The sequence below is a fragment of the Gadus macrocephalus genome, chromosome 18 (assembly GCF_031168955.1).
Source record: "Gadus macrocephalus chromosome 18, ASM3116895v1".
NCBI classification, from domain to species: domain Eukaryota; kingdom Metazoa; phylum Chordata; class Actinopteri; order Gadiformes; family Gadidae; genus Gadus; species Gadus macrocephalus.
Genome location: NC_082399.1, coordinates 8,981,412 through 9,005,873, shown reverse-complemented (window position 1 = coordinate 9,005,873; position 24,462 = coordinate 8,981,412). Strand labels below are relative to the sequence as shown.

The 24,462-nt window shown below is 44.5% G+C and overlaps 2 protein-coding genes across 2 annotated transcripts in view; one reads left to right on the top strand and one right to left on the bottom strand.

The window, feature by feature from the left end:
* The window catches only part of LOC132445998 (hepatic leukemia factor-like), a 15,550-nt gene extending 5,565 nt beyond the window's left edge, over positions 1 to 9,985 (top strand). Inside the window, exons 3-4 of the mRNA XM_060036029.1 lie at positions 4,568 to 4,782; positions 6,691 to 9,985. Coding sequence (XP_059892012.1) covers positions 4,568 to 4,782; positions 6,691 to 6,906 — 431 coding nt within the window. The 3' untranslated portion in view covers positions 6,907 to 9,985. The remainder of the gene's footprint in view (positions 1 to 4,567; positions 4,783 to 6,690) is intronic.
* A 4,458-nt stretch (positions 9,986 to 14,443) lies between these two features.
* si:ch73-256g18.2 (small integral membrane protein 36) lies at positions 14,444 to 19,272 on the bottom strand. Its single transcript, XM_060036863.1, has 2 exons — positions 17,333 to 19,272; positions 14,444 to 15,689 (listed from the first exon to the last, which is right to left on the bottom strand). Exon 1 carries the CDS (start codon positions 17,954 to 17,956, stop codon positions 17,525 to 17,527), a length of 432 nt encoding a protein of 143 aa, XP_059892846.1. The 5' UTR covers positions 17,957 to 19,272; the 3' UTR covers positions 14,444 to 15,689; positions 17,333 to 17,524.
* Positions 19,273 to 24,462: the final 5,190 nt, after the last annotated feature.

The window sequence follows — 24,462 nt, the reverse complement described above, 5'->3', positions numbered from 1 at the left end:
CTTCCCATCTCTCTCCTCACCCTCTCTCTCTGCATCCAATCTCTCTCCTCCCTCTCTCTCTCTCTCCTCCCTCTCTCTATCCCCCTCTCCGTTTTTGCCCCCTTTCCCTTCCTCTCTCTTTCTCTCTACCTCTCTACTCCCACTCTCTCTTGTCTGTCTCTCCCTCTGTGTCCCTGTCCCTTGCGTGTGTGTGCATGTGTTTTTGTGTGTGTGTGTGCGTGTGTGTGTGTGTGTGAGAGAGTGAGCGTTCCCTATCTGCTGAACGCTAGGTAACCCTGCGGGTGCCTGAAGCCTTATCGCCTTAAGCGGGCGTCCAGGGGGAAGGCATGTCCCAGATTACACCATAGATTATGTTGCTATGTTTAGACGCTGTCCCAGAGGTTCCAAATAAAGGGAGTCAGAGCTCTCTCCTGCACCTATGGAGCTCTCCTGCTACTGGGCATACTCTAGTACTGCTTTCCTTTAACCCAAGCTTTAAATACAAAATTGTTTTTATAAATGAAAGCAAAACGACTTGAAGTCAAACAAATGAACTTTAACAGAATATTTAAAATGCAATATAAAATGTCGGTTTTATCCTGGGCTAAATGACCTGCAGGGAGCTTTGCTCGGAAACAATGAGAAATGTGACGACCAACTTGAATTTATACAGGAATCCGGTTATCAGTAATCCATAAGGCTACTGTTGGAACAGTAGCCTTATGACCAGCGTCCATTTTCACACTCCCTCGTCGCTTAAATAACAAACAGACCAACGGCCCAACTCGGTCACTTCTAAAGGCTCAGTTATGATTCCACGTAGGGCTGCTAGATTATGGAAAACATCATAATCACGAATATTTTGGTAAAAATTTAAATCACGACTTTTCCACTGATTATTTTTGAGTTTGAAAACATGATGTATTTATTCAGCATGTCTCTCCCAAAAAACACTGAGCATTTTGAAATTGTGCCTTAAAAAAAATACAAAAAACGGTCAAACAGAAAATGGAACATGGATTAATGACCCATTCATATAACAAATTGAACACGAAATATATAACATATTAAGGTGACAGGCAAGTTTGACGAGGGCACTGCAACTATACATACTATCTATAGTGTGTAGATATATGGAGTGTGTGTGTTGTTACCTTAGTACATGCATCATTACAGGCTCAGTGCTGTTACACCATTAAGATAATTAAGATGTACTTCATCATCGCAGATGGGGAAGTTTGGTGTTACAGGAGAAGAACACGACTCTTATAAGACTTACAACGGCACAATATTATGTTATATTTAGAAGACAAGGGATGGGAGACAGAAGGTTGTTATCCCTCTGTTCCATAAGAGGGCTGTTTTGAGTGCTCGTGTTCTGACAACAACTACCACTGATTAAATGTGCTGAAGAGTTACAAACACACACACACACACACACACACACACACACACACACACACACACACACACACACACACACACACACACACACACACACACACACACACACACACACACACACACACACAGACAAGCAGGGGCACACACACACACAGACAAGCTCAAGCACGCACACATAAACATAATCACAAACCCACACACACACTCTTACTCTGGGATGTTTCAATCTGGACCCTGTATGGCCATCCTTATCGGTCTAAGAGACTAATGATGAGAACAAGTGTTGAGTGAGAGCGCCCATTTCCTTGCAGCTGGGAAATGGGCTGAAATGTTACATTATGGGGCAAAAGTAATTGCAGGAAGAAAACGCTGGAGACGTGAGTGAGGGTTGGAGGGAGTTTGGGCAAGAGTTGGTTAGAAACAAACTAACCGGGTAAAGGGAAAGGTTACCATAATATGTCTGATAGTAACAATCTGAGTGGCAAAAACATGCACTTTAAGAGGACTTACATTGGACAGGCCATTGGGTAACATTTTAGCCTGTTTCGTGGCTTCAATGGCTCGCTCAATACTGGAATATTGCAATTTTTTTGTCTGGACGAGACACTTTCCAATATGATGGAGTGAACATATGAACAGAGTTAGGTTGAATGTTTGTAATTGATCAAAACAGATTTTTAACTATTGGAAAGTAACGTTTCTATGTTTTTTCACCACCCACCAGTTGTAAATTCTAAAGTTCTACATTTTCTAGTATTTAGTTATTTGGCGTGGTTATTTTGGGTATTAGGGTGTGTACAAAACAGAAACACAGATTGTTGATTTGTGGTGGTATACATCATACATAGTTTATTTATGAGCAACAACCGTAACTAAACTAAAACCAATCGTCCGGTGCTTCTCAGGGGTTTTCATGAAGGAGTATTCACAGCCTGCTAGGTGGATCCTAACAGCTTGTGATGGCCCTGTTTGGGGCCTCACTCAGGGGGCCCCTCTCTGTACCTGACCCTGACCTCTCTGGGGCTGCTGAACAGTGCCAGCTGAACACACATAAAAAACTGTACACACACTTCCAAGAACCAGTAGGGGCTCCTGTTTCTCTGCATGTACCCCTCTCGCCCCATCCCCTCGCTCTAAGTCTGCCTATACACACACACACACACACACACACACACACACACACACACACACACACACACACACACACACACACACACACACACACACACACACACACACACACACACACACACACACACACACACACACACACACACACACACACACACACACACACACACACACACACACACACACACACACACACACACACACACACACACACAACACACACAACACACACACACTACTTTTTTATTCATATGGGCGGCCTTGATGTGTGGTGGCGACAGATGCCTAATCCTCGAGAATTTAACATTTATGAGGTGCTGGGATGGGCGCTAAATACACCGGGATAATTAACACACCGCCGTATAATTAGCTGTTCGTTATCAGAGAGAGAGAGAGAGAGAGAGAGAGAGAGAGAGAGAGAGAGAGAGAATAATGGAGACAGAATGTCTGCCTCTTTACAGGTCACAACCAGATTTTCAACCTGTCATTATCATGAACTAAGTTACCCAAGAGATGTAGTTGCCATATGATAACATAACACTGTTTGAATAAAAACATGGGTGTGTTTACTATAAATTAATTTGTTGGATTAGCTGATCATTATTGTTAGGATTTATTTGTGGAATGTCGCTGTTAGGCAGTTCACTTCAGTTTAGCCTCGCTAATCTCTAACTTGCTTCTTAAGTGTGTTGAGCAAGCCTGCAGAGTATTTATTCTGCCAGTCCATTATGTAACACTATTATGTACTCTAACGGTGGACTGACCATCACGTCCTAGGACCAGTGGGCTCGCCAGACTGGTGACCTCCAGCAGATTATGACACACACACACGTTTCTGTGCGTGTGTGTGCGTGTTCACTCACGTGTACGTGTCAGGTAGCGCAAGGTTTTAAGAGTCAGCTCAAGATAGGTGGAGTGGAGAAGGAGGAGGGGAGCAGGAGGAGGAGGGGGTGGTGGTGGTGGAGGAGGAGGGGTGGGAGGAGGAAGGGAGGGGGCGTGACAAGGTCAGGAGACGCAGAATAAGTGGGAGAGGGAATGGATGCAGAGAGAATTGAATTGGTGAGCTGGAGGATAGATAGATGGAGGGATGGGACGGATGGATGGCAGCATGGGCTGAGGAGGGTTGGATGGATGGAGGATGGATGGACGAGTAGGTGGATGGATGGATGAATATACTGCATGTTTGGACAGGTGGAATAGCTGGTTAAGAGGTGAGGTTAGGGGGGGGGGGGGGGGGGGGGGAGAAGACAGATGGAACCAGAGAAGAGGGGAGAGGATGAGAGGGAGGGTAGGAGAGACAATGGAGAAGTGGTGGATATGGAGAGGCCATTATGCACATTAGTTGGGTCAGAGTTGAATTCCTATGAAAATTGAAACAGGAGGCGAGTGCTCTTGAGCAGCTTACCGATGAACAGAACAACGCTCGCAATACACAAGAGGCCGAGGGGGCGTTATGGAAGAGAGCATTTTTGTGTGCGTTGGCACTGTGCATCAAATGCGGAATCCTCATTCCTACCGTTTAGATATTTATATTTAGCAGAGCAAATTGTATTGTTTACATGTAGCAGCCAACACTGACTCCCTCGTCAAATCGACGCCGTATCCCCCCCCCCCCCCCCCCCCCCCCCCGGTGGCCATAGTATGTTACAACGATCTACTGTGTTAATTTTCATCGTTGATTTTTTAGGAATCAAATTCTCAGACAAATTGTTGACATCTAACTTTTAAGTGATCATTTGCTTTTGTGTACTGGAGGATCTTGGCTGAATGATTAGAGGTAAAATAGCTAATAATTAATGAATGGAAATGTCTATATATCAAAAATGTAATTTGACACTAAATTCAGGAAGATCAGTCAAAGGATACACATTTAAATTATTTCTACATCAACATAGACAACAGAACAGCTCTAGGTTGTAAACTTTATCCTGGAACCCTCTAGTATTGGTTTACTCTACGTTTTGAGTAGCTCAGTTATCGTCCAAAAGGTTTTCTATGGCCATAGTACAGGGGAGGGTGAAATGTCCCCTTTCTCTCCCGTGCTCTCTCCCAGGTCTCCCCAACTCCAGAAACACACCGAGCCCCATCGACCCAGACTCCATCCAGGTGCCGGTGGGCTACGAGCCCGACCCGGCCGACCTGGTGCTGTCCAGCGTCCCGGGACAGGAGATGTTCGACCCCCGCAAGCGCAAGTTCTCCTCTGAGGAGCTGAAGCCCCAGCCCATGATCAAGAAGGCCCGCAAGGTCTTCATCCCCGAGGACTGCAAGGTCAGTTGGAGCTGGTTTCAGTGTTTTAGTTGGAATTGGTTACAATGTTTTGGTTGGGAGTTGGTTTAATGTTTTGGTTGGGAGTTGGTTTAATGTTTCGGTTGGGAGTTGGTTTCAGTGTTTCAGTTGGGAGTTGGTTTCAGTGTTTTGGTTGGGAGTTGGTTTTAATGTTTTGATTGGGAGTAGGTTTCAGTGTTTTGGTTGGAGTTGGTTCTAATATTTTGATTGGGTTGGTTTCAATGTTTTGGTTAGGAGTTGGTTCTGAATTTTTGACATCCAACATTTAATAACCAGGCATGGCCTCTGTTATCTCCCAAAATTGTCCCAAAAAAACGATGAATTCGAAAATATCAAACAATGTATTAATTAAATCAGGGTATTCAAGTATTATCCGCAAGAAAACCCACTGAAACCACCAACGCAAACGTGCAAACAACCGGTCATCTGCATCAGTATAAGTGTCATACAAATAATGAGTTAGCAAGCCTCCAGGATTTAGCCGCCATTGTTATGTCTGGTTGCGTGCAGACAGCACCAACAATGTGTGTGTGTGTGTGTGTGTGTGTGTGTGTGTGTGTGTGTGTGTGTGTGTGTGTGTGTGTGTGTGTGTGTGTGTGTGTGTGTGTGTGTGTGTGTGTGTGTGTGTGTGTGTGTGTGTGTGTGTGTGTTAATGGTGATTAGAGCTCTCTGGCGGCCATGACAGGGCTTAAGGCGACCACAACCTGGAACACATTGCTGGGACCTATCTCTTCCTAGGTCCCAGCAATGGACCTAGGATTCTGTTTCTGAATCCATCTCTTTATGTCTTGTTTATTTTGCTTTCCATCCCTCTTATGCCCTCTCTGTTGATCCCTTCTTCCTTCTCCTCCTCCTCTCACCCTTCTGTCTCATCCTTTCTTTAATTCCTTTCTACCCCATTCTCTTCGGATGTCTATGACTTTTGCTCTCTCTATCTCTAACGGTCATTTTGGGTCTCTCTCGCTCTGTGCCCCGGCTGATCCACCTGACACTGTGATAGGCCAGCTGTATCCATGCGTTCCCATTGGTCTAAAGCATCAGTGGCTGCTGCTCTAGCGTGCACCATCAGATCAGACTCTGTCCTGGTTAAGAAGATTATCTCCCGGCTCCTCATTCACTCTGAGTGGTGCCATGAGTCACAATCTCTCTCTCTCTCTCTCTCTCTCTCTCTCTCTCTCTCTCTCTCTCTCTCTCTCTGTGGGCTGCCTCTTCCCCTTAAACCAACTATCCTCTCTCCCTCTCTTATCATCTCTCCTCACCCTCTCCTTACCTCTTCCCAGGGACCACATAGACTCTATTGTAAGGTTTCTATTGAAGTTGTGTAATGATTTTCCATCTTCTCGCTCTGTTTGTCTGAGAAAACCGACCAAACCATTACAGCAACAGAGAAAGATCAGTGTCATCTTAGGCCATGTCTACAGTGATAAAATACAAGCGCCTACTCGCCACATGGATTTGAGACTTGAGGATTATTGGAGGACTCAATCGTGACGAGCGACAAGCTGCATTGAAGTTCCCTCGAAGTGAACTCAGTCCTCCCTGTTAGATTGAATCACACAAGGTCCTTCGAGATAATGAATCGGAGTATATCACGTGTACTCTACTCACATTATATTCCAATTGCCGTCTTCTCATTTCTCTAGATTCAATCAACAGCTCTCTATTTCTTCACATGAAACCTCATCATTTTACTCGGTTTGTGAGTTAATGTGTAAATGTGTCCCGGACGCTATGGCCCACTATTAAAATAGGATAAATATATATATATATATATATATGTAGAAATACTATCATTACTTGTTCACTCCAACCATTCACTCACTCACTAGCCTCTCTCTCCCCCCCTCTCCCCCCCTCTCCCCCCCTCCCCCCACCTGTGCCATCGAGCAGGATGACAAGTACTGGGCCCGGCGCCGGAAGAACAATGTGGCGGCCAAGCGGTCCCGGGACGCGCGGCGGCTGAAGGAGAACCAGATCGCCATCCGGGCGGGCTTCCTGGAGAAGGAGAACAACGCGCTGCGGCAGGAGGTGGCGGAGCTGAGGAAGGAGCTGGGCCGCACCAAGAACGTCCTCACCAAGTACGAGGCGCGGCACGGGGCCCTGTGAGGCCGGGCAGGGGCTGAGACCACACACACACACACACAGGCATATACACACACACACACACGTGTACGCAGACACACACATACAAGCAGACACACACATATAAGCAAACACACACACACACACACACACACACACTGCTGTACACACATACACGCACACACAAGAACCCCAAACATGCACTCAGAGACAGACATCCCCCCCCCCCCCCCCCCCACACCACCCACCCACCTACCAGCCAAATCTAAGCAAGACAAACATCCAAACACACATGCACACACAACCACACACACCCACACAATTCCAACGACATGGACACAGCAAGCCAATCATCACAATCACAAACACACACGCACACACGCACACACACACACCACCCGCTTCTTCTGAACTCTCCTCGCAGACTCTTGTATGGTAACCATAGCGACTCCGGGATTACTACACTGCCACTCATTAACCCCGCCCCGCCCACTCACCTTCAACTGCCCCTGCCCCCGGAGGTGTGAGGAGGACACTAGTTGATTCACCGCTGCATCCCCCCCGGCCCCGTCCAGCGCCATGGTTACACCACTCAGCATCATCCGCTCTCGGAACGAAAAAGAAAAATCGGTGATAACAACAATCGCATAATCATTTTTATTCCTGTTGACACTTGTTAGCAATGAATTACACAGACTGTGTTGTAACTTTCGTTTATCTGTCTCATTCATTTTTTTCTCCTGAAAACAAAATGTCTTTCAGTGATTTTCCTACAGTGGTCGAGTGGTCATTGAATATGTGTCTTTCTCACCTGGCTAGGTTTCTTGTAGTGCTTGTTGCCATGGTAACAGACGTTGTAAACAGGGTAGTGTAAAGATAAACCAAGGGCAATGGACTCCTGGTGGATTTCTAATTATTGTTATTTTGGAACGGTACAAATATTTGATACACTTTGATACACACACACAACAGCTGGACGTCTGCCTACCGTTGTCCTAAAGATGGCATCCAAGGGCCACAATATGAACCTGGGTGAAGGGTATGTCCTATACTAAATGAGGTCAATTCATAATATAGGTGTTGTGTTTGTGGCTCTGCGTCAGGCTCAGTTTTGATGAATATGAAGTTTTCCCCCCTTTGTTTTTTTTTTTACAATCATACAGCTCCCTGCTGTATGATTGTAAAGTCATCTAACACAAGGTTTTTTTTGTTTCTTCTTCTCATACGTATGCTACTGTAGAGCGTTTCCCTCAACGCCACAACAACTTGTTGAAGTATATTGACCTACCCTCTTCTAAATTCCAAAAAAGAGTTTGATTTTTCTGCTGTATTTTGTGATGAAACCGCATGTTACGTCATCAACCCTTTCATACCCTTAAATCCTGCTCTTGTGTTGATCTTACTCCTAACATAGTTAACCACAAAGCTAAGCAGTGCCACTAATGGCTCCCAGAAACACATGGGGAAATAAATTCATGCACGCTTATTAAGTAGTTTTTATTGTTCAAGGTTAGTTTTTATTGCTTGGTTATCCTGTTGGTTTAGTTAGGGTGTGGTTCTACTTGATAACATGAGCAGAGATGATTTTGTCTCTATTAATGCCAGACCTGATGGATGCATGTTGAAAGAGGTGTGTCAATGATGTGACCACTGTTAGTCATGCATTCTTCAGTTGCTATGGTAATAACATGAATGTATGAAAAGGCAAAAGTTAGGTGGTTCGGAAACAATATACTGTATGTTTTTGTTCTGTCTATCCTTTAAAAGCAATAACTTTATGTAACGTTGGCTACATTCCTTTGCCGACTAAAAATGCTGATTCACCAACAACTGTCCCACAATCGCATGTGTTTCTGTTCATTCCCCAAATATATCAAAGGTTTTATTGCATGAAAAGACATCGAGCAAATCTTTATTTTTTATGCGTCGCTGTTTCATCGGATTAAAAAAAAAAAGTACCAAGAATCGAAGTACCATAATCAAGTAATGGTTGGTTCTCCTGTACATTCTAGATATGGATTTATTTATCCCGGCGTTGACAGATAAGATTAGCAACCTGTAATATGCTGCCATGGTGTGTTTTATTTGGTTCAATGTCAATTTCCTTTTCTTTGGTGCAATAGATGCTTCTCTTGGGTTTCTGCCTGCTTGTCATGTCCAATTTCCACACAGATGAGGTTGCCCCCTGGTGGCGTCAGAGAGATGAATGTATTTCGGATGTACACAGTTGGTTTAGTTGACTATTGATGTCTTATACTCTGGAGTAGCTAATCACTTCAATGCTCTTTATTACAGACCAAAAAATCTATAAATACAAAATAGAGGATATAATGATATTAAAGGTTATAATGTTTATACAGAGATAATATTGTTTCTTTTTGTACAGTCTGTTTATATATTTCCTGTGTATTTTGGCAACGGCTATATAAATCGATATATATTTCTGTATCAATATATTTATATATTATATTCTTCAGAGAGCTATATTATTACCGATATGCCAAGCCTGGGCTTTTCAAGCCCTTAAAACAGGCTTGTATTTTTTCGCGTGACTCGACATGACTTGACAGAAAGTGGAAGGTTAAATCCCAAATTCTTTCTAATCATTGTCCTGCTAAGTTTAAAATACCAGAACCTGATTATTCTTTCTCCTTTATACTCCATACGATTTTCACAGCCGAAGTTTTGCTGTTTTGGTCTGGACCTGAAACCCAAGGCATATCTGTTTATTTGTGATTGTTGTAACTGCTTTTGCAAGTTAGTCTTTTTTCTTTTGAAAAAGGATTGGCGCGCTTTAGTGTCGACGCTACTTTTATGTAGGCTATAGTGTCATGGCTGTTCATGGCCCAGAGGAATGTATTCACCCAACGTAAAACACTTAGGCCTACTTCTTATTTTCTTTCTTTCATTTTTTTTCTCAGATGAGTTCTGTGATTGTGACCAGTTGTTACGTTTTCTCAGGCATCCTTCAGTGTCTAGTCCGAGGTTTGAGAAGGCCTGTTCTGTTTGATTCTGTGTTTCCGATATTTTTCATTGTCCTCTATTGTGTTTTATCATGAGTTCATCAAAATATGAAAAAAAAAAATAAAACTGGGAAAATTCAGTCTGTGCCGGCCATTTTTCCCCTACATATGTAATAATGTCATAATAATTAGAAAAATGCCCTTAGTGGGCATTAGTTTATATCTATGTGTGGGTTATAGCCTACAGTGGATGGATACATATGAAGGTTATATCTCGGGGGTTGGTTGAAAGTGCTTGAAAAGGGATATGCTGTTCCATTTTTGTCCAGTAGATGGCAGTCCTGACTTTTTGTATTTTTACACAGCTGCGCCAAAGCAAAATAATGACAGCTATCAGGCTAAATATGCGTCGAGTGCTGTGGCCTGTAGCACGCCACTCAAGTGTATAGCCTAATAATATACAAATTGAACAACTAACTGAAGGTTTCATACATTAATTAGTGAGATAGGGAGCTATGTGAACCAGCAAACTAGATTTTACAGTTCATGATTATTATTAATTTCTTAATCTTACAAAGAAGAAAACTGAGGAATTCTAGCTCTAGATGTTATGACATCAGGTAAGTCTTCAACCTTACCATATTTGTTTCCAGCAAAGATATGGTCAAATAGGCTATAAAAACACAGTATTCCACGGATACTGTTTGCATCGTTTGACCTTTCGATAATATGATAATATAATATGATGATATTTTTCCTTTAGTTTTCATAATCTCATAATCTGAAATGTCATAATGGGCAAGTTTGTTGTGGCTGCATCGTTTGAAGGGGCGACAATGGTCAAAATTGCTGGCGTCGTACTTCTGAATGCAATGGACGTTTCCGTTCAACTTGCTGAGTGTAACAAAAACATTTATGTCAATTCAGTTGGCATGTGATGTGAGTCGGATTTCTTTGATAGGAAAAAAATCTTAGTGTGTTTGTGTGAGTGCGTGTGTGCGTGCGTGTGTGTGGTTCAAACTCCCTGTGTAGTGACAGTCAATCATGTTATCCTTTTCGCCCTTTAAAATGCCATTTACATAGTTTTCCATTAGTTGGTATTGGTGTTATCTAACATTTTCCTGACGGCACTAAAAGGGAGTCAATTTTGGATATGCAGTTAATCCACCGGTTTCGGATTCAGCCAAACAAATCTCAGAAGTTTTTTCTGAGGGATGGACACTATCTATAAACCCTGGTTTCAGAAGTCGATTTAATTGTTATAGATATATATATCTATATAGATATATATATAGATCCTATTTTAATAGTGGGCCTGAGCGGCCGGGATACATTAATATACATTAAATCACAAACCGAGTAAAATTATGAGGCTTTTTTTTACTAATTTACTGCAGGCTAAAGCCCACAAGCCCATAGCGCCCCCTTCTGCCATGCTAACGATAATGATCTGTATAAATATGTTATTTTATCTGACTTAAACAATGATCAGTCCAAACCGATCTCCAAACACTTTTATTACCGAATAATTTCCCACCACAAACAACTAATTATTAGGGATACATTTATCAAGGGATACATTTATCAATTTATCAACATTTATCAAATGCAAAAAAAATTGCATCCTATAAATAATTTATTCTACAAAAATAAACTGGTGGCCATGCAGCCAATATCAGATTATTATTTTTTTTTACAATAATCGTACTATCGACACTCCCAAAACCCCTCCCACTCACGACACGCAGCTAGTTTGCGTAATAAAGTTGCACATCCGAGTGGACACTGGATTTAAATGATAATTTTTCATCCAAAGAAAACTAAAGATTTTCGCTGCTCTCGACGCGAATGATATACGTCACCACCCGCACTTGGAACTCCGGGAAAGACATGGTGATCTCTCTGCTCCACTTCACCGCTTTTTTCCAAGGGGAGGATAAAAGCATCGAAAGAGGTGAAAAGTTATGCAGATGGGGAGATTGTCGGTCTTGTCCACGCCAGTCGCACATACGATACATTTAGTTTTTCTCATTGTGTTTTCTCTACAGCCTTTAGCTGAAGAATTGTACAATGAACGGTCAAACTCTTGACATGAACAATTTAAATTTAAATCCACAAACAACATATGTGTAATCCGGGGCATATAAAGACTGGGACCAGAAAATAATTACTTTCTTTCGATTGAAACCCATTCATATACGATCTCATAGGTCCCATGGGGTCTACCGGACGGGGCATGACTTCGCCACTCTATTGAATTGATTTAATTCTGAAAGTCTCCCACCTACCCCAGTAGAGTTAACGCCTCGTTTCCACATACGTACATTCTCGTATGCGATCCAACCGTCTCCGACCGAAAGTCCATTCATTCCTATGTGATTCTCCGTAATGTCTGTTTTTCCTCCGAGACTCATCCCCTCCGTAAAATTTCTGTCCGGTATGTCCGTAATATACGTTCAAAAATGTTTAACTTTCGCCGTCGTTCTACGGAGATACCGTATGAAAGTTTTTATGTTGTTCACATAACATGTAAGTACCTGGCAGGCCAAACTCCTTGCCGATCTCTTTCCAAGCCTGGTTGGTTTTGTTTTTAACTCTGTATGTGTCGATCCTCATGTTCCAAAGTACCGGTCTCCTAAAAACGGCCATTATCATACGTTCCCCCATCTTTTTGGCTGTCTGTAAATAAATTCATGTCCGTACGTAAATCACTAGCGACCCCTTACGTAAATTTACGGAAGCACAGATACGAAAAACATACGTATGTGGAAACGAGGCGATTCTCTGCCCGAGATTGGGCCGATATTTCCCACCACTATCCTTGGCTTGGCTCGCCTTTGATCGAGCGTTTGTGTTTTGTTTTTTTAATCATTGCTTTATCGGCCTAATCTGAGGAGAAATCTATGCCATAAACAGAAATATTATAGGCCTATCCTTTAGCACAGTAGGCCTAAGTATATGTGTACAAAGTTACACACAAAAAATTAAAAAAAAAACACTGGACATGTTGCAGCTCACGTGTCTTCTCCACTCGGATGCATCACAACGGGCCTGCTGTGCTGTGCAACTAGTTCATTCTCGTTCATTATCTGTGTTCATAATTTTTCACGTTTCTTCATTCAGATCTTTTTGCAATCAATTCCATTTTGAATAAACAGCGCAGTTACAAGCAACTCCGACTTGTATTTGAGGAAGTCAGATAACAGCCCAAAACAATGTCGGGTTGAAATCGGGCTTGGGCTCATAATCACAGTTAATATGTCGGGCCTGGCCGGGCTCGGACGAATGTGCACAGGCTCGGGTCGGGTTGGGCTTGATTTTCTGGGCTCGATCGAAGCTCTAGGACCCGGGTCGACATAGTGAGCTTTTCTGGTGGGAAATAGCAGGCAGGGGGTTGTTATGAAACTCTTGTTCGGTGAGAGGGAAAAACACGCTGCAATCTTTTCAATGACAAAATATCACAAACCGCCGTTGTGTGATAGACCCTTGCGTGTGGTTTCTTGTAAATATCTATATAAAGTTCCGGATAGACGGACACGGCAACAAGTTTTTCGTCAATTTTATTGTTTATGAGAGTGACGAGTCCTGCCCCCATCTGAATATGATTGGTTGCCAGAAAAGTTGCGGCTGTGACCACACCAACGGTTTTCGGAAAAGTTTAGATATTTTCAACTGGAAGCGCTGGGAGCGGATGCACAACAAAGGGGGAGCACCCTGAAAAAGGACGCTTTTGTGGACCCAGGTCCTAACTGTGGACTCAATCTTATACATGGCGACTTTATACTACACATGTGTAAGAAGATTTTATATCAAGATTGCTGGTGATATGAATAGCATAGAATGCAATTGATACCTTGGCCACAAAACTTTTTGAAGTCTCTGAAACCGTGTTGGCAAATTATCCTTGCGTTGGATAATTTTTTCTCTGCAATAATCTTGCTGTTCAAATGTATTTAATATTTTTCTGATACAAAGAGTCAATAGAATGGTACTATTGCATTGGATCATTAAGCAGGGATTTCCGCTTTTAAATAAATGAGGCTGTGGTGGAGAGCCAAGGCGGTAAAATCAGGGCGCAGACTTAGGGCTGGAGAGGGAGTGAGGTCAGCGCGCCCCAGCTGTACGAAGTGGCGGGTGAGTTTCTTATACCTTCTCAAATACTCTTCAACCACCTAATGTCTGTAAACCTATGATTCAATTTAGGAGCCCAAAATCTAGGCTATAACCTAGTGGTGGGATACAGATTTTTTGTTCAGCTGCTGCTTTCAAGTAAAGCTCCACACACATCCACCAATGGGTATATTTTTAGCTCAGACGAGGTCTGAAAGCGGGCCCTTACATTGGCATTGTTATTGCCATGCCTTACCTACTGAGCTATGCAAGGCCATGGATCTTCCTCGGTGGAATGTCTGACATCCCAGCCGCTCAGCCACCATGTTGGCCTCCATGGCGCCTCAAAGTTCTCACTCGAGTCTTCGGTGTCAGGTGTGTACGCGGCATTGATAAGCAGCGAGCACAAATGGCAGTCTGTCAACAACCTGGTGGAGTTTATATAACCCCCCACCCCTCTCCAGCAAAGAGACGCACACACCACCAAAAAAACTGATAATACGCAGTGCAGTAATCCCACAAACATGATATATGGCAGGGAGAATATCTGCGTAATACGTGCAAGCCCCTACCATTGGTCCCTTGAGTTGGCTGGCATGACGGCTACTGACTGAGCCGCCCGGCCCATTCATTTTTTGGGTTGTCGTTTTTTTTAGCGGGTTTTATTTATCTAAGCGGATTTGGCGTTGCTGAATCTGTTGCTGCACGAGCACACGCTAAAGGCCCTGGTGTTGTTTCATCTCCCTGGACCGTGTCAGGGCCAATCAGCTGCCGGGGCCCTGATGACGGCCTGGAAGGTCTCCTGGGAGCAGGCCATGGCTGACATCGATGCAGGCGCTGTTTATTACTTAAACATGGAGCTGGGGTGGTTCTTTTTCATTTTTAATTCAACAATGTACGGAATTATCTAAGACAGGGGATAGATACGTTTACTTGCCACCATTCCTTAGAGCATGTATTCGATTCCAGGAGTGACATAAACATCCTTCTGGAGGAAGTACAACAAATAAATAGTTATTATCAAGGAAATTTAGAACATGTTGTACAACATTGTCGTTGTCGATGTTTCATCATGTATAATTGCATCAAGAAGAGATGAAATGGGGAATTTATTTCCCAATCTCTTTTCAGACAATATTATTATAAACGTATTTAATCATTGATATATTGTTAGATTGTCTAATATATTACTAATATATAATATGTATACAGTATATATAAAATAATAGCTGGCACTCATCCAATTGTAGGACACCAAAGTTCGGAAAACAATTAAAACATTTGAATAAGTAAAAACAAAAAACAAACACAGAATCATAAAAGCCAGAAGAAATAAAGGTAAGTGAGAGTTGGCAAAAGAAAGGCTATGGGGTTGCGTTGCCTCTTCCGTCCATTTATACAACACGTTCATCTCAAATGTAGCAGTTCCAATTATGTCTAAGAAGCTGTCGCAAATCCTGTCTCCTTGAGTCTTTGGAGGGATCGTTCCGACTTGTTTGACTGGAGAGTGCGTTTACGGTTGAAATGTTTTGTTTCAACAGTACTTCGCCGTACATCACTTGATCTGAATAGCATACGTCTGTTCTGGTGTTGTCTGAGCCAGGTCTGATGTGACCAGGGCTGCCTCATGCTGAGGAAGACGGGCGGGAAGGTTCTGGTAACTTGAGCCAGAAGGTGCTGCGGGATGTACTTTACTGTTTGTCTTTTTTTTCATCCCAGAGTTATCCTGTTTCCCTGCAAAATGGGGCCAGAAGAATCATTGTTATTATGGATCCAGGCAAGAGTTTTTCTGGACACAGAAACCATTTAGAACGATTTTACGATCATAACGACTGAGGTATGAATGATATATGCATATCCATTGAGTGAATGCATGCATGTCCAACTATCTCCCCCATCATTCTGAATGAATGCTGTTCATTCACAGACTAGAGGTGTGCAAATCTAAGCTTGAATGCTACACTAAGTGCTATGCTAAGCATTTGATGCTGCGCTAGAAAAACGTGGCGATCCAGATGGTCATGCAGAGCCACTTAGCCGGACAAAGCACTTAGCTAAGGGCACCTTAGACAGGAGGGGGATAGGACACATGACTCCATTGCTGTTCCGACTGTAGGCCTACTGCCATGATAAGTCTGTTTGCACGTAAACATCTGTTGATGGACGGAGCTGCGTGAGTCATGCGATCTCTTGACGTCAAAGAGCCGAGTGACGTTTCCACGACAAGCAAGCTATACGTCAGTCCATCCATTCATTATTTCCTGTGTGCGTGGTGTTGTGGCTGATCTTATCTCCAAAGACTTCACAGAGACATTGCCAACAGAGAATCAAGGTGCAAGGTGCGATATTATGGGATGAAATGGGAGCAAACCCCATTCAAAGTCAGTCAAAATGTATATGTGGAGCCCTTAATCACAGGGATCACAAAGTTTTCATTTTTTAACAAGTGGTACGGGTTTAGGGCAACTTGGTCATGGATGCCCTACAGGTAGATTGGAGTTTGAACCAAGAGCATTTCTGCTTGGTGTCAAACATCACTAGCCTACCCTGACCCCGTTTTGGTGTCCTCTGTTTGACGTCTCCCCCCCCCCCCCCCATTATTCTATAAGCAAGAATCATGACCATCGTCATAACAGCTGATTTGCGACCTTTAGCATGGCACTCCAGTGGGTTATTTATGCATGGTTAACGACTGAATCTCCTGAGCTATGGGGAAAGCCATAATTGCAGACAATCATTGTTTTTCATACGTGCGTGATTAGAAGAGCCGCCCTTGGAATAAATAGCACTCCATGTGTTCCATATGTCGATTACAGGGCAGGGGGAATATGTGCCAGTTGGCAGTCTATGGTGTAATCTGCATGTAAGATGTACACAACGGCTAAATTGGTCTTACAAGGAGACGTGTATATCTTCAACCCGCTGTAACTTACAACAGCTTTCCAGATGTGAAAGCCGTTATCCCCGCCCAAAGCCATATTTTGTAAGCATATGTTACACAACACTGTGATAAGTATGTTGTTTAGTCTAAATGTTGCATGTGTCAGTATACCTGAATGTGTATGCGTGTGTTGCACTATTTACATGTCAACCGGCCTATCGACATTTTAGTTGTGCCCATTTACAAGCATCCTAAATCCAGTGAAATTCTTTTGACACAAGGAGATTAATTTGCCAATATCTCTATGATGATGTGTAATAACCTCCTAATGCACAATGTTCAAGCTGGCTTTACCCTGATATAACGAACAGTGACCTTGACCCAATGACCTTAAAATTACAGCGTAAACGAGAAACCAATGTACATAAGTGTATACAGTGTCTGTAGTGTGGAACAAAAAAATTAAACATATTTGAAGTTTGTTCCCCATGCTCACCTCTGCAACTTGGGCGTCAGCGTTCACAGGAAGTATTCCATAAATCGTTATTTTTTTGTTGTTGTTCAAAATATATACAAATATGTACAGGTCTATAAAAACAATACTGTACAGAGTGACAGGAGCAGCAAGTGCCACCAAAATAACCCAGACGTCTCCTCCACCTCAGCCTCCTTCTCCCTCACTGAACCCTCAGACAAGGGTACTCCTCTTCTCCCTCTCCCTCTCCCTCTCCCTCTCCCGCTCCCTCTCCCGCTCCCTCTCCCGCTCCCGGTGGAGGTCCGGCGTGGGGTGTTCGGCGTGCCCGGGCACCATCTCGGTGGGCTCGTATCGGGTGGAGGTTGGCGAGTTCTGCATCACCACCAGTCGTATGGGCGACTGGCCGGAGTGGGTCCCTGAGGCCCCCGCGGCCGACCCGGGGGGGGCGGCGGAGGAGGCGGTGGAGGCGGCGGCCGGTGCCGGCGTGTCATCGGGCGCGTACTCCTTGGAGGGGTCCTTGCCCCGGCAGTCGTACAGGATGCAGGAGATGAGGAAGACCAGCAGGAGGATGACGTAGCTGGCCACCAGAATGATGAGGTTCAGGGTGACGGGGTCGATCTCCAGGTAGAACTCCATGAAACCCATGGCGCCGACGCATATCTCTCGGCCCGCCGCCGGAGGTGAAGGTGGGGTGGGGTGGAGACGGAAAGGGGGGGGGGGGGGGGATGCTGCTAACCTGCTGGATCAAGAGCCGTGGGGGAGGGGGAAGGGGGTCAGGCGATGGCAGAGAGGAAGAAAGACCACAGAGAGGGAGATGGGGAGGGAGGTGGAGTGAGAGGGAGCAAGAGAGAGGGTGCAGGGTTATAGTGATGGAGGTTTGAGGCCGCGTGGGGAATCAGAATAGGAGCAGATGATGACTGTCCGGTGATGATGTCAGTTACAGTGGACAAGGCAAAGACAGCTGGGTCGAGCGGAGCGTGGGAGAGAGAGAGAGAGGGGGAGAGGGAGGCAAACAGGGAATGGCATCACAGAGAAATGAAATGAGAGGATCAGCAAAGAGCATCAGTGAGTGACAGCCAGTAGAGAGAGAGCGAGAGAGAGAGACGGTGAGAGACAGCAGGCTGGGATGGATATGAAGGCTTTGTGCTCAAAGGATGTTAATCCGCACTGCTCCTCCAACCTTGAATTTCTGCAGCCAATGACCAAAGCTGCTCAGTTTAATAACTTAAGCTTCCATTTTAATTTTACCAACTGAACATCGAGTGGCAGGTTGGAGTAGGCAAAATTATGCACAGCAAAATGGAGGATGTGAATTCATAAATCTGTGCGCCATCACACACATACACACACACACACACAACCACACACACACACACACACACACACGTCATACAGGCCTATCAGCTTGCCATCAGCGTCACTTTCAGGATTTGGGGAATCATGTCATTTGTATTAAATAACCGTAATATTACGTCACAGTAGGTGATTAGTTTTAGATTTGAAATTAAATTAGATTAAAAGCATGTACAGTCAGATAACACAGCTTGTCTTATCTCTAAATGTGCATTTCCCACTTTCTTCCTCCACCCGACCGGGGTTTGACCTTGTTGTTTAGTTGTTGTTTAGTTGCCGTGGCCCTCCCTTGAACAGTGTATTGGTGATGCGCTTTTTGTCATCCACCACATGGATTTAATTAACGACAGGAAGGGAGCCGCGTTTCTCCATTGAGGCCATATGTCGGGCGTCTTAGCACAATAGGAGGAGTAGATCCTTGATCTATGTCTGACTAAAGCCTTTCCAGCGAGCCATTGATCCTAGGGGGGGGGGGGGGGGGGGGGGGGGGGTGTGTGTGTGTGTGTGTGTGTGTGTGTGTGTGTGTGTGTGTGTGTGTGTGTGTGTGTGTGTGTGTGTGTGTGTGTGTGTGTGTGTGTGTGTGTGTGTGTGCTGTTTTGTCTTTTTGCATCTGTTCTTATAAACCGTATGGTACATCTGCCTCTTTTTTTGGGTACAAATTGATATGTGTACGACAATGTGTACGACATATGTTTGTGCACTGTTTTCATTGTGTTTACAAAGGCTAAAGACTGCAGGGAACAGCCACAGAAGGCAGCCATTTCTAAAGCCCTCATGACGATAACCAGAGATTATAAAATGGAAATCTTCCGCCAAAGGTCACACAAAAAAAAGATCTAAGCTGCTTTTTGGCTAACACTTGCCCTGGCCATCAAACTCATTGACATGGCTATTTCTGTCACTAGGGGTCAGATAGTGTAGTGGGTAGCAGGCTGTTTGACTCAAAGCCACAAGGTTCTTGGTTAGATGGTTAATGGCCACAGTGCTGTCGTCATCATTGAGCACGATGCCTAACACTTACCTATCTAAATAAACTATAAGTCACTTTGTATGCAAGCGCCTGATAAATTACCAAATCATAACTAGTATTTAAACATTCCACCTATTACCTGCGTCACTAGTATGATCGACATCTAAACCTATTTAGGAATACTTTTAATTACGAATCCCTGATCCAGAACCTTGAATGGATTCAGTGAATCCATTCCACTCCATTCAGCGAATCCATCCATTCAATTCAGTGAATCCATTGAAGTCTGGATGGGTTAATTTGGTGTGATGATGTCACATTGTAGTAACAACTATAAAATAGGATATACAAACAGTTGCCATTTTCCATCTCATAATTGAATCCATTCTAATCCATCCTGTTTAGTCTAATAGGGGCGACACCTGTGATTATAATCCCAATCCGAGTGCTGACACTCTAGGGGGGGCCGTTGGTATTAGCCACACACTGACGCATTCATAAATGTATCATAGCAGTGGTCATTATGGGGTCACGTTTAATAAAGTTACCTCTAAAAAGATAGATATTTAGCAGGCTTCATTCATGAATGTAATGCATAATGTGGGTATTGTGGCATTTAATTTGATTTTATCTCATGTTATTTTGTGTTGCATGATCTCAGTGTATTTGATTGTTTCTTGCCCTGTTTTATCTCTCTAATCTGTCTTGGTGGTATTGTGTTTGGGCATGATCAATCTCAACCACATTATTGCAGATCCAACTCAAATTACTGGTCGCGTTGTAAAAGTAGTTTTTTTGTTGTGGTTGAGAATCCTGTGGTGGAAGGCAAAAACATTAACAAATGAGATGCTGAAAAACAGGAACCATGTTACTCTGCGCTCCAGTCTGTAATCCACTTAACCCCTCTCTTTGTCCCGATGAAATGCGATCCAAATGAAAAGAGAAGGACCAGGCACTCAGAACAAATGACAGTGAAACAACAGAATCAGGATATACCAGTGCGAGGCACCTCTGTACTATCCTCGACCGCAGACTGATGAGTGAGGACCAGGCGGAGTGGTGTAAAAATACCTCAAGGCGGATGTCCCAGCTAGGAGTGAGAGGACCCAAACAAGCTGAAACGACCTGCCAATGGTTCCGTGGCTCACATGTCATTTAATGCAGTCCGACCAACCAAACTGCTCTGGTTTGAGTCCCTGGGACTTCCCCGGAAGGCTTTGTATGTACCGCTTTGTACTGTTTATAATTTAGAAACTCATTTCAGCCTTGGAGTTCATTTCGATAAACATCAACAACCAGGGGAAGGGTTAGGCATTTGGTTCAAGGATCCCGACAAGCAAAGCTTGGGGATTGAACCCAACACCGTTCAAATGACCACACCTGACTTTTACATCTATGATTGTTATAACCTATTCATTCAAATGTTTCACGTATGTGTGGCCATATTGTTTGTGTGTGTGTATATATATATATATATATATATATATATATATATATATATATATATATATATATATATATATATATATATATATATATATATATATATATATATGAAGGCCCTCCTATCACGAGTAAAGTGAATTCCTTACAGAGTCAAACAACACACTTCTCTTCCATCTGTTTAAGCTTTTCAGGCAATTATTAAGGAGAGGGGAGACAGAAAGTCTAGAGCTTAAGCCTGAAAGACAGCAGATATTTCTAAAAAATAAAGAATGAAAAAGCTTATCGTAAACGGTGAAGGAGAGCAGTACTAGCTTATGCGTGAAGACTAAAAGGTTTCAAACTCGGACATGAGGGTTTATTTTATTAAGAGACTTTCCTACGTAGACTGGTGGCACCTGGAGGAAACAATCAGAGAACCGCTGCCTTATTGCTCGGGAAGGCCACCTATTTTTGTTGTGAAAGTACTTTGTATTTTACCTCCAAAATGAAGCTGGCTGTATGTTTAGGCCTCCACGGAGCTAGTTTGATTGTCAAGGCTATGAGAACACGCCGGTCAACTCTAACGGATGGCAGAACACTCTTATCACTATGACTGATCCTCAGCTCCAATGGCAGTGCCCCTGTTTTACTGTGGCGGCCATTCTGTCTGAACACAATGTGAACTTCCTTCATTCGGCCAAACTTTGCGCTGTGCCCGCCCCACCCTATCGCCCGTAGCCCCAACCAGAGGACCTACATCATAGTGAGCACACTTAAAAAATGTTGGCCGATCAGCCACCTTTTAAATCAATCCACACATGAACAAAATGAGAGTGATGCACAATGCAAAAAAGAAAAAGGAAAAAGTATGTCAACAAAGAAAGAGAAAGCTTTGTCATAGCCATGGAGAGGAAGTGCCTCGCCTGCTCAAGGGGGATTAGCTGTGCCCCGCTGCCATTGTTGTGAGCGCCGGCACAGTAGCTGCTAGGTGGGTACCAGATGAGAAGGTAGCGTGTGGGGGCCAAAAGCACACAGGAGGGGCCTCGCCAGTCGCTTATCAGAAGATCTGTCCCCCTGTAGACACATCGGAGCCAGCAGTGTTTGTGCGCTGCAGCCCAGATGCACGTGGAGGGAGACGTGTGCACAAGATGCTTTTTATGAGTCGTTCACATTAGAAGCCGTTTTTTCGTTTTCTGTTTCTGTAAAAAAAAAAAAAATCTATCAGATCTTATTGGAACCTCTTTGATTCCTCCTCTTTTTGGTCGAACATCAAGCCATGTGCTTCATTTTACTCCAAGATCTTAGAGGGAACGCGTATCTTTGAAATGTGTCGGGGGGGAAATCGTTTTCAGATGTTTTATAGAGCCTCATGTGTTGAACGAGAATTTGATTCAAGTTTAGCTGTTGTAAAAAATCCGGGCTCGTCACCACTTACTGTTTCCCAGTTAAAATAAAAAGAAGGTTTGAACCTCAGCCCATTGAATAGTCGCATCCACAAACAACATAAATTGAATGTTCCATTTCATGTGTCTTTGATATGTAAAAATCCTCCAAATTAATAGGAGTTCAATATATATACTTTTTTTTTTTTTTAAACCAACCTTGGATTTTAACTGCTCGATGACTGGGCCCTCAGTAACTAACCCTATCATAATCAGCCTTCCTATCCCGTCATCACAAAACAAAAGAACAGCACTTTAATGGCAAGGGGCCCATCTTGGTTCTAAGCCGGCTGGATAGGGGAGCTGAATGCGGAGGCCCGCTAGGTGAATAAGGCCCGGGAAGCAATTAGCAGCCTCTGAATATCTGCAGGGTCCACTTTCAGGATTATTATATAATACTCAAACAAACGATGAACCCAACAAAAGGCTATTCCCAACACTGAACCATGACATATTCTTTGTGAGCCACCAGGAACAGAAACGGTGGCCGTGCTGACTGGAGGCTTCTGGGGGGACCCTGGGGAACTGGTCAGAGTTTTTGGTAAAGGATGTGGAGTCACAGACAGACCTCCAGCTTTCCCCACCTTCCCACCAAAACCTCCCACTGAGGTCAGGCTCCCTGTAACAGTCCCAGCTCCCACGGAGGTCAGGCTCTCTGTAACAGTCCCACCTCCCACTGAGGTCAGGCTCTCTGTAACAGTCCCAGCTCCCACTGAGGTCAGGCTCTCTGTAACAGTCCCAGCTCCCACTGAGGTCAGGCTCTCTGTAACAGTCCCAGCTCCCACTGAGGTCAGGCTCTCTGTAACAGTCCCAGCTCCCACGGAGGTCAGGCTCTCTGTAACAGTCCCACCTCCCACTGAGGTCAGGCTCCCTGTAACAGTCCCAGCTCCCACGGAGGTCAGGCTCTCTGTAACAGTCCCAGCTCCCACTGAGGTCAGGCTCTCTGTAACAGTCCCAGCTCCCACGGAGGTCAGGCTCCCTGTAACAGTCCCAGCTCCCACGGAGGTCAGGCTCTCTGTAACAGTCCCAGCTCCCACTGAGGTCAGGCTCTCTGTAACAGTCCCAGCTCCCACTGAGGTCAGGCTCTCTGTAACAGTCCCAGCTCCCACTGAGGTCAGGCTCTCTGTAACAGTCCCACCTCCCACTGAGGTCAGGCTCTCTGTAACAGTCCCAGCTCCCACTGAGGTCAGGCTCTCTGTAACAGTCCCACCTCCCACTGAGGTCAGGCTCTCTGTAACAGTCCCAGCTCCCACTGAGGTCAGGCTCTCTGTAACAGTCCCACCTCCCACTGAGGTCAGGCTCTCTGTAACAGTCCCACCTCCCACTGAGGTCAGGCTCTCTGTAACAGTCCCAGCTCCCACTGAGGTCAGGCTCTCTGTAACAGTCCCACCTCCCACTGAGGTCAGGCTCTCTGTAACAGTCCCAGCTCCCACTGAGGTCAGGCTCTCTGTAACAGTCCCACCTCCCACTGAGGTCAGGCTCTCTGTAACAGTCCCACCTCCCACTGAGGTCAGGCTCTCTGTAACAGTCCCAGCTCCCACTGAGGTCAGGCTCTCTGTAACAGCCCCAGCTCCCACTGAGGTCAGGCTCTCTGTAACAGTCCCAGCTCCCACTGAGGTCAGGCTCTCTGTAACAGTCCCACCTCCCACTGAGGTCAGGCTCTCTGTAACAGTCCCACCTCCCACTGAGGTCAGGCTCTCTGTAACAGTCCCAGCTCCCACTGAGGTCAGGCTCTCTGTAACAGTCCCACCTCCCACTGAGGTCAGGCTCTCTGTAACAGCCCCAGCTCCCACTGAGGTCAGGCTCTCTGTAACAGTCCCACCTCCCACTGAGGTCAGGCTCTCTGTAACAGCCCCAGCTCCCACTGAGGTCAGGCTCTCTGTTACAGTCCCATCTCCCAGTTCCCACATCTCCCTGGTACATTGCGTGTCAAGTCCTTTCCGAAACAGATTTTTTTTGTC

Bases quoted from the DNA above. Each gene is read 5' to 3' on its own strand.
- si:ch73-256g18.2 (XM_060036863.1), bottom strand. From the start codon at position 17,956: ATGGGTTTCATGGAGTTCTACCTGGAGATCGACCCCGTCACCCTGAAC.